Source organism: Vicugna pacos, unplaced genomic scaffold (assembly GCF_048564905.1).
Source record: "Vicugna pacos unplaced genomic scaffold, VicPac4 scaffold_20, whole genome shotgun sequence".
NCBI lineage: Eukaryota > Metazoa > Chordata > Mammalia > Artiodactyla > Camelidae > Vicugna > Vicugna pacos.
In genome coordinates this window covers 6,671,526-6,686,853 of record NW_027328741.1, presented here as the reverse complement: position 1 = coordinate 6,686,853, position 15,328 = coordinate 6,671,526, and the positions used below count along the sequence as shown (strand labels likewise).

The window sequence follows — 15,328 nt, the reverse complement described above, 5'->3', positions numbered from 1 at the left end:
TTCAAGAAAGTCACAAGCATTTATGATGTAATCAGAACTACCTGAGGATCTGTGAAACTTGGTGAGTTGGTGAATTTTTTAAAATGTCTTAAAACATTTTGTTTTTACAAAGATTACAGGAGTAAGAGAAGGTAAATCTTAATCAACTCTTAATATTTTTTTCCTGGTTGATGTGATATAATTAAATGTGGGGAAAAAAAGGTAAATTCTAAAAGGAGACAGTACCTTGATGGTTTTCTATGGAGGAAACTCAAGCAGGAGGAAGTTTAATTTAAAAACATAAATTACTGCTTTTTATAATACATTCTAAGTTGTCATTCTTTTGAATGCCTTCCTTTCCAGACAGATGTGTTATTCTGGGAGATCATCAGGACTTCTGGGTATTTGGAGGTATTGACCTAACCAGTGGAACTGCTGATTTATAAGAAGTTGTCCAGAATTTTGGAAAACTGATTAGTAGAGGTAAATAATGTTTCCATGGCAAGTGATGACAGAAAGTGACTTCAGTGAATTTTCCTTTGTTTTTAGGCAGATGTACCTAACCATGTATGTTAACAATGATTTCAAGCTGAAGACTGAGAAGAACTGCCATTTTTGCCAGCTGGGATGCAGAAAAATTTGGACTTCTGGGTTCCACAAATGGGCTGAGGTAACTAAGACAGTAAACATATCTTCTTGGTCAACATGTATCTCAGGGTAATCACAGATGTGTTCCATTACCTGATACTGTTTTAAATTGGATAAAAACAAGAAAATTTAAGAAATAGAGTTTGTTTTTGCTTTTACATCAGTTTGGCAAAACAGAACAACCTCTTAATTACTAAGCACAAACCAATTTTTTCATTATTTTTAAAATATTTTAGTTTCTATTTATATTGGTTTTGTGATAAGTAAGTAAAATCTGTAAGCTCAGAAAATAGTCAAACCTAGGAAACTACTTCTGACAAGTGAATTAGCCTATTGAAAATCTGATTTAGATCCTTGGCATTAATTTTCAAGTTTTTACAGTTTCCTTGGATTTCTTCTATCCAGGAAAACAACATGCTCTTCTTAGATGACTATACTCTGATTATAGTCTCTCCTTTATGGATTCAACACTAAATTGTAACCATAGGTATATTTTACCATTTACAAAAGTGCCTGGTTGGGGAGTGTAATACAATGATTTTGTAAATTGAATTACTCTAAAATTTCAAGGATTTATTTTTAATTCAATTATGATTAATTTTCATTTGTCACTGGCTCTTAATGCTTTATTTTAAAGTGTCTCTCATAGACCCCCTTCTTTCATCTTCTTCCCTTATGCTCTCTGTCCAGTAACTCTGAGTTCTTACATGTTCAAGGTAGGCTTGTGTATTTTTTTAAAGGCAGGCGCACCAAAAAGCACTTTCCTGTGACTATCCTCTGTTTTGTTCATTTATGAGTCCAAATTTTATAGAATTGATTTAAAGAATGTCATATCTTTCTTATTATTGTGAATGGTTTTTAAAATGCTTTCCTTCTGACTCATTTCTGCATACTTTAAAATAATAATATGAATCAAATAAGTATGGGAATAAAATCACATTTACTTGTATCACATTTGATTCCATTTATATGGCAAAGTCTTATTATTATGTTGTTGTTATGAACATGCATTTCATAATACACTTATTTAGATGAATCAGAGCTTATTCATTAAGGTCATTTACTTTTAGAAATATGTAATTTCTTGTGAACACATGTATATAGAAATACATGTGTCTTTTTATAATTTAAGCAGCTTAAAATACAGATAAAATAAATCCAAGATACAAGATAATATGCCTTGCATTAATTTAAATTCATGTGAGTTAAAAGACAATTTGAATATTGTTTCCCATTTTCTACTAGCTTCTTGATCATATTCAGCAGCACATTTACCTTTACATATAATTAAGGAATCTTTTTTAATTCTACTGTAGCTCTGTCATAATGGATACTCTGCCGCAGAATCAGCTGTCATCTATCCCATGTGGTCAAGCGCAGAGGTGAGAATTCTCATTTGTGGGATGACCACTCACAGCTTTAAATGTTTTTACTGTAACTGCTTTTATAAGGTAGCAAGCTAGAGAGAGAGAGAGAAACAGAGAGAAGAAAAGAGTTCTCTCTGCATATTCCCATGTTGTGTGATGGCATTAGTCTTCTTCTGCTGTATTTTTCTAGAATGTGTGTGCGTGTGTGCATGTATGTGTGAGAAATGTCTTGTCTTTGTCCTAATAGCCACTCTTCTCTCCCTCTAGTTTTTTTCTCTATCCTCCCCTCCTATATTTTTCTTTTTCATCAATATCTTCTCTTTCAAAAAATTCTTGATAAATCAAATTTCCAACTTCCTCACTTTTAATATGGTAAAGTTACTTGGATCCCCAACATCAAGGGATCTCATACTTTAATGTCTGTAAGGATTTCCAGAGACCTTTTAAAAGTACAGATTTCCAGCCCTTGCTTTGAGCAGTCCTCTTCCAGTAGATCCAGGGTGAGGCTGAGCATCTCCGAGCCTTCCCCCTTCATATTATGGTGCAGGGGATCAGGGGCAGTATTCCTCTGGGTCTCCCTGCTGTTGCTATGAACAGCGGCTACAGCATCACTAATATTTTTCTTTCTTGTTTTAATTGCATTAATATTATCAACCAGTTAATAGCATTTTCTTAAAATTATGGTCAAAAGCATAGGTGTTTGATTTATAATGGTATCTGCAAACCACTCTTTTACTGAATTAATTTGTTTTGCTTGTATTTCCAAAATTGTAAACGCTGTGAGTTAAGTGAATGCTTTGCTTCAACTACAGGAGAATGTGAAAACACTCCAGGAGAGAGAGGTTGCATATATCAATGCAGACTCATACACAGAAGGTAAATTTTATTTCAGATTGTCATTAAATAGTATACCAGTATTTAAGTCTATCAACTCCAACTCATAAACTAGGATTATCCTCTTTCTATGAGATGCCTCAATAATACCTCCATTTCTCCATTTTACCAGAGAGAACATTATTATGATTCAAATGAATCAATATGATTCATAACTAAGCTATTGATCCTAATTTCTTTAGTATATTTACCATTTGCCTATCTTGGATTACTACTTAAAACTTTAGTACTTTTGACATTCTTCCTGTGGAGCTATTTTTAAAAGTTGGGCTAAAATATTTCATACAGAAATAGTTCCTGTATGTATTGGAACAACTCTGAAATAAGCACCCACTACAAACTTCCTTTTGACCCTGACATGTGGCATGTGCATCTGTAGGCTTTCATCGTATTATGGTTATTTCTAGGTAAGTGTCACAGGACACATGTTAGTTACTGACATGCTCTAGTCTAAAGCCTTCATATTGAATTGAATAAATGAATAAAAACATGAATATTATGGCCTTACCACTTCCTTTGGCAAAGACCCCTAGGTACTGCTGCCGTAATGAGCAATGACCCTTACTTTTACTGCAGGAGCTGCAGCCTTAGCAGCAGAGTCCGCCTCTGCAGTCTCCTATCCTGAGTGTGTGCTGCAGCCTCTCTGGCTCCTGAAGAGTTATTTCCACCTTGTGTTTTAGTTTTAGCCAGACTGTCTGCCTGTCTATTTATCTCCCTACCTATCTGTCTATTCTAAAATTTTATTTATTTCTTTTTACTGAAGTACATCTGATTTGTAATATTAGTTTCAGGTGTACAGCAAAGTTACTCAGTTATATACATATACATATACATATACATATACATATACATATACATATACATATACATGTTTTTAGATTCTTTTCCATTATAGGTTATTATAAGATACTGAATATAATTCCCTGTGCTATACAGTAGGTCCTTGTTGGTTATCTGTTTCATATATAATAGTGTATATCTGTTAATCCTGAACTCCTAACATATCTCTTCCCTTCCCCCTTTCCCCTTGGGTAACCATAGTTTCTTTTCTATGTCATGAGTCTATTTCTGGTTTGTAAATAAGTTCATTTGTATCATTTTTTTGTTTGTTTACATTCCACATATAAGTGATAGAATGTGATATTTGCCTTTCTCTGTCTGACATACTTCACTTAATATGATAATCTGTAAGGTCCACCCTATTTTTAATTCTCCAGGAATGATGCCTTGAATTTGAAATCTGTTATATATTGTTTATAATTAGAAAATAAAGTTAGAATTAAATACAGGTTTGTAGTCCATTTGGAGGTATTAAAATTCTCTCTTATTTATTTTGCAGGCAATTATACTCTCAGAGTTGACTGTACACCCCTTCTTTTCCAGTTGGTATATAAACTGACAGAAGAGGTATGTAAATAGATCTGTTGTAATGATTTCTGATGAGTAGATAAATCAATAACTTTTGTTTTCTAAATTACTAACATTTAAACTGGTGACAGACATAGCTGATTTGTATAAACAAGAAATCAGAACGAGCTTTAATACACTACTTATGTGACATAACTATGAGAACAGTAGTGCTAGTCTCTGTTCTAATAATAGTTCCTAATAATTGTATACATTTGTTAAAATGTGCAGGGTCTATTGTTTCATGGGGCAGAGTCTCTTTGATATAACAGAAAGAATACTGAGCTGGGTTGGGGAAGCCTTGGCTGTGAAGATTGCCTTGGCTATTCATTCATTCATTCATTTATTCATTCAGGAAGTATTTATTGTGTGGTTACTATGTATCAGGTCCTATGAAAGGAACTCTAGCAGCAAAAGTGATAAAAGGACAAGGTTACTGAATCCAAATACTTTGTAATCTAGAGAGGCCACAGACCTGTAAATGAGGACTCATACTTCACTTGAATATTGGATACTATATACAGTGGAGGACAGTTGCAGAAGAGAGAAGTTAAAATCCTAGGGTAGCTGGTGAGGTTGGAAAGCATTAGAAGGTGTTTAGAGAAGGATTAGTGGTTAGGCTGTAAAATGGAAGGATGTGAAAGTGGGGAGAATGTTTCTCCTCAGAGGACACAGGACCTAATAAAGATGTGGATGTGTGAAAGAACATTTCCTGACCTCTGGGTAATGCAATATAACCTCAATGTAAGGTGTTGGTGAAAAAGCTGGTAAGAAACGGGGCCTGACACATAGGCCTAAATGTTCATAAATCTGGTGATGGTGAAATTAAAGAATCTTTAACAAGGTTGTACATTATCATTTTTATTCATTAGAAAAATTACTCTGTATCAGTGCAGTGAATACGTTAAGCTGTAGTAAGTCTAAAAGCAAAATGGAAATAATTCCACATACTTGTTTAGCACACAGGAATTTATAAATACTAGTTATTGATGTAAAAACTACTCTGAAAATGCTACTGCACTCTGAATCTCTAAAAATTATGTGATCTACTCATTGAGTATATTTGTGCTTCATTTAAATAACCCCCCATTATAGAATTTAACTGTAGAAATGTTTCTTTCAAGTAGGTATCACTTAGATGACAGTGGGAAGTAGATGTCACATCTCTGTGGTCCTGTTTCCCAATCGCCCTTCATCTTGCCCTGTCCTTTTCACTGTTAGTGTCTTTAACATCTCATCCTCCCAAGTGAGCATCCTCCCATGCCCATCACAACGCCCACCATACTGGGAAGCTTAGGTCCTTGATCCTTTTATTGAAATGTCCCATAAAAACATCTAAAAGCACGCTGAAAAGACAGCCCTTGTTGGGGAATCCTTCTCATGAGATACATTTACTCTCTGTCCTACAGAGGAGGCTCCTGCCTTTATAGGAGGGGTAGTAAGAATTTTAGGGCCAAGAAGGAGAAGCTTAGGTCTATCCCCTTTGTACATTTATTTAATAAGTATTAAATGTGTAAGTGGTTACCATAGTGACAGGATAAATCAAACATAGTTTCTGCTATTAGTGTGTTACCTGTGTAGCCAGGAGAGACTATGATCAAGAATTTTCAAATCCAAGATAGAGATTAAAATCACCAAAGGGTATACAGATAAAAGTGTGGGAAGCAAAAAATAAGTATCTTAGTTTATTATTTTACATGTTGGAATTAAACAGCCTGCTTAATGGGAAATTGCAAATTTTTTCCCATTCTAAAGCCTCTTTTACATTAATTTGAATTTAATTTTCATGCCACTTTAGATACAATATATTTGACTTTCAGAGTTTTTGTTTTAGGTAGTTTTTTAACAGTTTAACTGGGAAATTAAAATGTGTATTTAGAAGTTACATTATCAGGATGAACTAATTAATTGTCCAGAAGAGAAGAGTGAGATTTTATAATCTTGTTTGATTTGATTGTCAGTGGAAGAATCAGACATCATTCATCTGGAGAAATGCTATTGGTTGCTGAGGGCTCAATCCTGAACTGGATGATTTGATTTAGAGACATTTGGCCCATTGGCTTCACCACCAATTCGTCCATCTCTGAGTGAAGGTGGGAATCCTTCTATTTTCTACAAATGTTCTTTGCTAAACACCTGAGCCTTGTTCCACCTTTGGAGCCTTGTGTAAGTCGGTTTACCTTTCTGCACTTGAATATTCTCATATATAAAATCAGTTTGACCAAGACAATCATTATGAAAGTGTGCTCCAGTGTGGTGCCTCAGCATCTGGTGCAGGGTCAGGGTGGTGGACACTGAATAGGCAAAGCTCTAGCTTCCACACATGACCCCACCTCTTCCTCAGCTGAGGAGTGTCTATTGTATTTCTTTTATATAGAAGAAGGTTCCACTGCTGTATACTTCCCCCACCCTTAAAAAATTAAGAAACCACTAGACCATCTCTAAGGTCCCCACTTAGCTCTAAACTTTTCACTACTATATATATATATATACATATATATATATATATATATATATATTTTAAATGAGGTTTACAAGGAGCAGTTGTGGGTGATAATCACAAAAACTGTATTTGAAATCTGAAAGCTTGGGTTCTTCTTCTGATTCAGACCTTTTTAAAAAAAATTTCTTACTTTTAGCAAGTCATTTAACTACTTCTTAGCTTCAATTTTCTGCTCTTTGAGGGCACAGAATTAGATTCTTGAAATAGACAGTCTGTATTCTTCAGGTTTCTAGTGTGTTTTAGAAATATTTATTTGTTAGGGGAGCTAGAACAGACAGGGTTTCCACTTCAGCAGTGCAGTTATGTTTTTACCTTTTTATAATTAGAGATTGAGAAATCATTTCATTTGAAAATAAAATGATTCCATTTATTTTTTAGGAAAAGTTTAAAAACCACAGGATTAGATTATAAATTGCCCTTTATTTCTGAAATTTAATATATTTAGTTATACAGATTAAGTGGTACAATGAAGACTGCAGTACAGAATTTCTGTCTCTTATAATATAGTGTGTTAGTTTTCTTTGCTTCATGAAGGAGCTGTATGAATCTCATTAATAACAACACAGTATATCTTTGATAGAGTTCAACTTTTCTTCTTCTTTTTTCCTTTTTCTTCTTAGTCTTTCCAAATTAGGATAATTGTGGTCTCTGACATTTTTCCAGTTAAATTTTTAAAATACATTTTTATTTTTTACATTCTACAATCACTTTTGACTTTTGGAATTAATATAAGATAGAGACAGGTATGCAGACAAAACCAAACACTAAATGATAGTATTTTCTTCTAGGAAGTTAAATGTTGGTTATAATTATGCCAGGGGGTGGGGGAAAAACTTCCTAAGACAGTGGAAACTACTGATAACTTTTAAAAACTAAATCAGTTTATGCGAGTCATGCCTCCTTTCATAGGCATGTCATTATTAACAGAAAGTTTGTTGGCTGTGATTTATTCTGTCTGTGTTCCTATTTTACAGGTTTATTTAATGCTTTTGGTGAAAATCATGACAGCCACATAGATTTTAAGGAGATATCCTGTGGGCTATCAGCTTGTTGCAGAGGACCTCTGGCTGAAAGACAGAAATGTAAGTGTGTTAAACATCACAAAATTTGGAAGCTATACAGAGAAAAAAATTAGCATCCATTCATGTAAAAAATCATCTGATTAAGGCTTGAATTTTCATCCCTTTTGCAAATAGCAATCTCTTGCTAAGGTTTTACTGACGTCAGTGTAAAGGTTCAATCATCTATTCTTTTTTACTGTGGAGTAATTTAAGATCTTTGTTATTAATAATGGTTGATTTTCCAGATAAATGTACAATTCATGATAAATGAACTACATCAGTCATGATGTGTTTGAAAATGTTAAGCATATAGAAAATATTTTCTGGTAGTCTATATAGAAAATTTGTCTTGCTTAACTTGAATTTCAACTTATTTTCTATCACTGTGTATATTGATATTTTATTAGCAAAATTAAATTTATGATAAAACAATTTTATTAAATACTAAATTTATCTTTTAAACCTATCTAAAATATTATGGCATAATTTATAAGCATATTACATTCCTAAATCTTAACCATATTTGTTTAGGAAAATGCAGCAGTTTACATTTAATTGGAACCTAATTCTTACATATTCACTAGGGTCATTATCTCTGCATCTTTCTAAAATACAGCTTCACAAATACTGCATATTTTGGGTATGATACTTAATAGTTCAATATTCTTTAGTAATGTTGTACTGTGATGCACTCGTTAACTTAATAGCATAATTATTACATGGGTGTGTGAAGTAGATAATTATTTAATCTTAAAAATTTAGATTTCTTTTATCTTCCCTGATAGTATACCATTACTCTAACCTGGCTTTGTGATAGATTATTTGTTCACATTAAAGTTCTGGTATTAAAGAGGCTGAAGTCTTTGTTTCTCAATTGAGGTTGTTGTCTTAAATTTTTTTTTAATTTATTTTTTTGCCAGTGGACTAGTGGAAGTTAACCAAATAGACTAACTAGCAATTTTGCTGATATTGATGTTAATTAGCAAAGTGCTGATATTTTGGATTTTTAGCTTGTTGTATATAAACTTCATTGAAGAATTGAAATTGTTCTTAGGCAAAAATATTGGGTGCACATTAATTACATTGGAGAGGCAAAATCTTTATACAGTCATCTCTCATTATCTGCTGAGGATTGGTTCTGAGACCCCCTCAGATACCAAGTCCATGGATGCTCATGTCCTTATGTAAAATGGCATAGTATTTGCATATAATCTATGCACATCCTCTTGTATACTTTAAATCATCTCTAGATTACTTTTAGTACCTAATACAATGTAATTATTTGTAAATACAATGTAAATGATATGTGAATAGTTGTCAGTGCATAGCAAATTCAAGTTTTGCTTTTGAGAAATTTCTGGGAAAATTTATATATATATATATATATATATATATACATATACATATACATATATACTTTTGATCTATTGTTTATACCTGTGAATGCAGAACCAATGGATACGGGGAGCTGACTGTACCAGCTTTTTGTTGATTCTTAATGTAGATGGAATATTTTCAGCATTGTAAGAATCAACTCTGAAGTGATCAGTTATAAATATTAGAAATTAATTTAAAAGCTTGAATTACCTTCTCAAAATCTGTGAGATATTGTATAGTAACTTGGCCCTTCTTTTTCAGTTTGCAAGAAATTTAACTTTAGATTTAGATGAAGGATAGAGTTCTCTAAGCTGGCTAATTATATAAGGAGAGAGACTTGTGAAGTGTACAGGAATTCCTACAAGTTCAAAGGACTTTAATGACACAATCTCCTCCAAATAAGAACTTAATCCAGAATGTAGTTGTTTGAGGAACTAAGTAATTTCACTAGGGCAGGTTGTAATAAAATGTATTATACTTCAGAATATAAAAGTAACTTTCCTCCATAAGAGTTTCTTTTCTTTAGTTTGCTTCAAGGTATTTGATGTTGATGGTGATGGAGTTCTCTGTAGGGTTGAACTGAGAGACACGTGGTTGCACAGAGGTCTGGAAGGACAACTGCACCGATGATACCCTGGTAAAGTCTGATTGTATACATCTTCTTGCATGTAAACTTCCAACAGGAACATAGAGTGAAGAATTTTTTAAAAGAGGTTGAGAAAAAGATTTCTTTCTACTTCTAGGTTCTATATTATGCTACTCAAAATATTCATAGCCAAAGATGCAAAATTGGGAAGAGAATTTACCTTAGAAAATTTAATAAACTGAATGTATTATGTAAAAAAAAAATGAAACCACTGGAAAATTGTCATAAATTTTTAAGGTAAACAAGCAATCTATTTCTGGAATTAAAAAAAAACAAAACTTGACCGAAAAAATATTTTATACTTCAGCTACTGTCTAATAAAAATGATACCTTCTCTTTCCTAACTACTGATTTGGGTTTCTGGTTTTAAAGGAATTACTTGTGGATCTATCCAACATTGTAGAGACACATAGAATGCACATGACACCACAAAGGTGAGTCTAGCAGAGACTAATTTATTCTTTTCTAAAAATACATTATATTCTGAATTGGTATACATACGTTACATATACATACTTGAATCTCTTCTGCATCATCCCTGCTAAATGCTTATTTGGACCTGTGGTTACAATAACTCCAAGTTGTCCCTAAGGAAAGCCCATTCGACCTTTAAACAACTCCATTAAGTGTTATTTACATAAAAACATTATATTTTATAAGCTAGGCATTTTGTAAAAATTAAGTAGAGACAGCCCTTGCCATCTGTAGTTTATAATCTTTACTTCTCCCAGTTTAATACATTATGGTAAGACAAAACTTATATTGAGCAAAAGAAGCCACAATAAAAGAACACATTGTACAATTTAATTTATATGAAGTTCTAGAACAGAGACAGAACTAATGTTAATAAGTGGTACAGTAGTGATTTTGGAGATGGGTGAGTTAACTGAGAAGGAGCATAGGATATCTGGGATGATGGAAATTATTTTTCATCTCAATCTGGGTGGTGTATATAGTTTTTAAATTTTTTTTCAATAATATTGGTGAGGGTCTGTCCTAAGTTCTTTAATAGCAGCCAGAATAAGTGTATAATAGCAGAAACAAGCATGTACTTTACAAAGAATAAAGCCTTGAATTTTTTTAGTTTCAAAACATTTATTAAAGATATTATAATAGGTTTGCCTTAATGTCTATGTATCCCTGTGAAACTGAAGATAATCCATATATGTGAGACACATATGAGTTAATTTGACCCTTTCTATTCAAATGTTGACATGTACCAAGTTGCAAATGGTAGGATGTAGACCATAGTGGCCTTACACAGGCTTAGAAAAATAAGTAACATTTTTTTCAATCACAAATCCAGAAGAAATCATCATAGTCTTATTAACTGACACTCAATAGAAATAAATAATAGAAATGAATTTTTCAGGGCTTGATCTTTGTTTGGCAATTCAGATAACCGTCTTCATTTACTTTTCTGCCCAAAACTAAGGTAGCCATTTATATTTGGTATATATGAAAACAGAAACACAGGAAAGTTTCTATTAGGAAATACCTTATGTAGAGATACAATTTCCATCGCCTTTCTTCTGGGTGTTTGATAAGTATGGAGGTTATCATTGCTGTCTATTTTTATATAAGACCGAGTTTCTTCATATGGCTGTACTTTTGAACATTAAAAAAAAAGATCATTTAGCTGCTCCATCTCCGTGTAACCATAATAATGAAATGGTAAAAATTTAGAATAGATTTTGGACCTTTCAACCAAACCTATTACCCATATTCACTGGTGACTAGACGGTGACAATATTACCCATTATTTTGTACCATTACATTGGTGTTAATATACTTCAATGGAAGTTGCATCATGAAAGCCATTAATTACCATCACAGTGCTTTAAAATCTTTTCTTGTAATAAATGGTAATATATATTGAATGAATACATGAATATCATTAATAGTAAATATTATTAAATATCTTTAAATAATAAATCATTAGATAATAAAAATATAATTAAGTAATAAACGCTAAGAACATTATTATTCATCTAGGATTGTTAAGGTGATTGTTCAAAACATGAAGTAAGAAGCATTTGGTTATATTTTTGCCTGCCAAGAAATATTGTCTACTGTATATAAATGTAATTTTTGGTACACTTTGACACCAAAAAAAAAAAAAATACTGCTTTACTCAACTTGTGAAAGTAATGTTACATTTTATTTTGAGGAAATGTTAATATAGATACTCATTTATTATATATATTTAGTTCTTTTAAATCTCTTAAGAAGTCTAATAATATTGCCAGATGTTTTAAAGATCTTAGAAAATTGCTAGGGTCAAAGGGCATAATCCAAAGAGTTTGGAAAAATGCTTTCAAAGTTAGTAAATAGTCCTTTTTCTCTACCCAGAACCTTTTGTGGGTTCTGTTAGTAAACTTCACCTTGAACCAGAAGATACTGTGAGTTATTTCCCAGGTCTTACTGGAGGAAGATTTTTGGTGATAAATTGCCCACGTTATGAGTGACTACTTCAGAGTTTGGTTACTTTTGAACTTATTCTTGCTGGCCTACTTTCGGATGAATACACAGCATCTACATTAAATCATTAGTTTTCTTTCAGACAAATGACCATTGCAAGTTTAATAAAACAAATTTAATTCAAATAATATAAGAAAATGAAGATTTAAGATATTCTTAAATATTGTTTCTCTTTCAGAATGGCCATCTTAACTCTAGAAGAATATCAGATCTGGAGTGTGAAAAATGTTCTTGCCAATGAGTTTTTGAATCTACTTTTCCAGGTATGTTTAAGGTAAATGACAGAGACGGAGGGCAGTGGTACCAGTAGTTCTACATCTTTTCCATTATGTAGTAGTTAGACAACTAGACTACAAAACCATATATTGTCAAAAGAACTGCATTAACCTGTACACCACCAGCAGATGGTAAGTTAGAGCGTGCGTGCTTCTTAGAGTCACAATGTGCATGATAGGAAAGTAGAGTATAGCTGATAATGTTTATCTTAATAACTCATGATAGAGCAGATTGTAGACACATAGAAAAGCATTTAAAATGTAAAAGCCATTATAATTTGCTATTTTTCTTTACTTTTTTTTTAAGACCCTCCCTAACAAGTAAGGCAGTGTGGACAGAGACATAGATCATAAGTTGGCAGCTGTAAATTTTTCACAAAGTATACCATCTTTCCAGTTAGGAGGTTATTTTAGATGCAGAGCTGTTTCTTAATTTTCTTTCTTTCTTTCTTTTTTTCTTTTTTGTAATTTAATTCTTTAGAAGGTCCAATAAAGATTGAAGGAGAAAGGAGGAAAGAAAAGCTGTCAGGGGTGAACATGAAATCATAAAACTTGCCAGATTTTAAGTATTTTTCCAGTTAAAGTAGTTCTTTTTGCTCCAATTTAAAGAAACAACTTATAGTTTCCCATTTTTCATAATTCTTCAAAAATATATGTTGATTTAATAGTATTTTACAGGGGGGAGGGGTGTGAGTAGGGACAGACTGGAAGTTCAAGATTTGTAAATACTGACAGGTATATATAGAATAGATAAACAAGCTTATACTGTATAGCACAGGGAAATATATTCAAGAATTTGTAGTAGCTCATGGTGAAAAAATATGAAAACAAATATACGTATATTCATAAAGGACTGAAAAATTGTGCTGTACACCAGAAATTGACACAACATTGTAAATGGACTATAACTCAGTTAAAAAATAAAAGATATAACTGTTATAACACTATAAAAAAAAGTAGTATTTTAGATTTTTTTTATTTTATTCTCCTTTTCTTATAAAAGCACCCCTATGAAGATCAATAAGGCTTGATATCTTCATATCTATCATGATCCTCCATTGTGAATACAGAGTAACCTGCCTGTGGCACAGCTATGTTAGAATAAATGAAAATTGAACTCTTCCTGACAGCTAATATCTAATGTATATTTAAAGCATATGAAATCTGATAAGCCTGTGATGCCCATTTAAATCAATCAGTTGCTCCACTGTCAGTTATCTGCCAGGATCTAAGTTGATATGTCTTTATAAAATATAAATACATATAAAAATAATATAAACCTACTATAAACAGAAATGACTTGGTTAGTAATATGAAAATTGAGCAGCTATTTTTATCTCATTTAAAATGATGCCCTCAATTACTTTAAGTTATCATTAATTATATAGATATTTTGACCACTGAAGTTTGTGTCTGAGTCATGTTGCAGCTCTTACATAGCAAAGCATTTTGAACTTTTATATTGCCTTTCCTATTTTCTCATGCTTATCAGGGACTTGCATAGGCACTATTTTTTCTATGACTCTATAAACAGATGTATGCCTGAAATTTTCTTTTGTGTCTCAGGGTTTCTAGCATTATATTACTGACAGATTTTTTATTGGTTAGCAATCTAATTTTTTTCTTGGTATATATAGTCCTTTCAGTCCTTTCAAATATATATATATATATATATATATGTATATATATACTACATATATATATATGTAGTCAGTTTTCAATTTTGTGTCAATTTCTGGTGTGCAGCACAATGCTTCAGTCATACATGAACATACATATATTCATTTTCATACTCTTTTTCACCATAAGTTACTACAAAACTTTATTGGATATAGTTCCCTGTGCTATACAGTATGAACTTGTTTATAAATTGGGAGTTTGAGATTTCCAGGTACTAAATATTAACATTACATTTTATGATGCTCACTTTATCCCATATTCAGACATGCTTTTAAAACTTTATTTTCACTTAATATATAAGCAAGCAGGCTTACTCTAAATTGTTTTATTTTCTGTCTGTTTCTAAAATAGAATTAGCTAATAAATTCAGTGATAAAAGCTTGAATTATACTTTTATTTTATTTGCCAAGATCCCACTCCTGGCTGACCATTTTGGGTATTTAAGTATAAAGTAAGTAAATGTCAGTAGAATTAGGAAACCATTCCTGTGGTAATATTATTTTCAGTCCTTTCAAATAAACTCAGTGCCCAATATTTTGCAGAGGAAGCATTCTAAACATGACCAGGATCTTCTATCTTATACGTTTGTCAGAAAGTATCAAATGTTAAACAGTTTGATAAACAGAATAGTGCACCACACTGACCCCTACCTATATCCATGTTCTAATCCTGAAATCTGTGAATATGTTATTTTACATGGCAAAGGGTATTTTGCAGATGTATCAGGTTAAGGACTCTGAGACAGGGAGATTAGCCTGGATTATCTACATGGGCCTAGTCTAACAACAGGAGTCCTTAAAAATTGAAAATCTTTCCCAGATGTGGTCAGAAAGATATGACTTTGGAAGAAGGATTAGAAAGCTGTAAAGCTGTTAGCTTTGAAGATAGAGGAAGGGTCATGGGTAAAGAAATGTGGGTGAACACTAGAAGCCGGAAAAGACAAGGAAATATATTCTTCCTTTGACTTACAGAAGGGCATACAGCCCTGCTGACATCTTGATTTTTAGCCA

General features: G+C 32.4%; 1 protein-coding gene across 1 annotated transcript in view; it reads left to right on the top strand.

Annotated features, from left to right (window-relative positions):
- The first annotated feature begins 217 nt into the window (after positions 1–217).
- Positions 218–15,328, top strand: part of LOC140694098 (uncharacterized) — a 49,343-nt gene continuing 34,232 nt past the window's right edge. The window contains exons 1-10 of the mRNA XM_072957542.1: positions 218–390; positions 529–649; positions 1,944–2,009; positions 2,807–2,870; positions 4,228–4,295; positions 6,257–6,388; positions 7,773–7,880; positions 9,763–9,873; positions 10,255–10,316; positions 12,542–12,626. Coding sequence (XP_072813643.1) covers positions 347–390; positions 529–649; positions 1,944–2,009; positions 2,807–2,870; positions 4,228–4,295; positions 6,257–6,304 — 411 coding nt within the window. The 5' untranslated portion in view covers positions 218–346 and the 3' untranslated portion in view covers positions 6,305–6,388; positions 7,773–7,880; positions 9,763–9,873; positions 10,255–10,316; positions 12,542–12,626. The remainder of the gene's footprint in view (positions 391–528; positions 650–1,943; positions 2,010–2,806; positions 2,871–4,227; positions 4,296–6,256; positions 6,389–7,772; positions 7,881–9,762; positions 9,874–10,254; positions 10,317–12,541; positions 12,627–15,328) is intronic.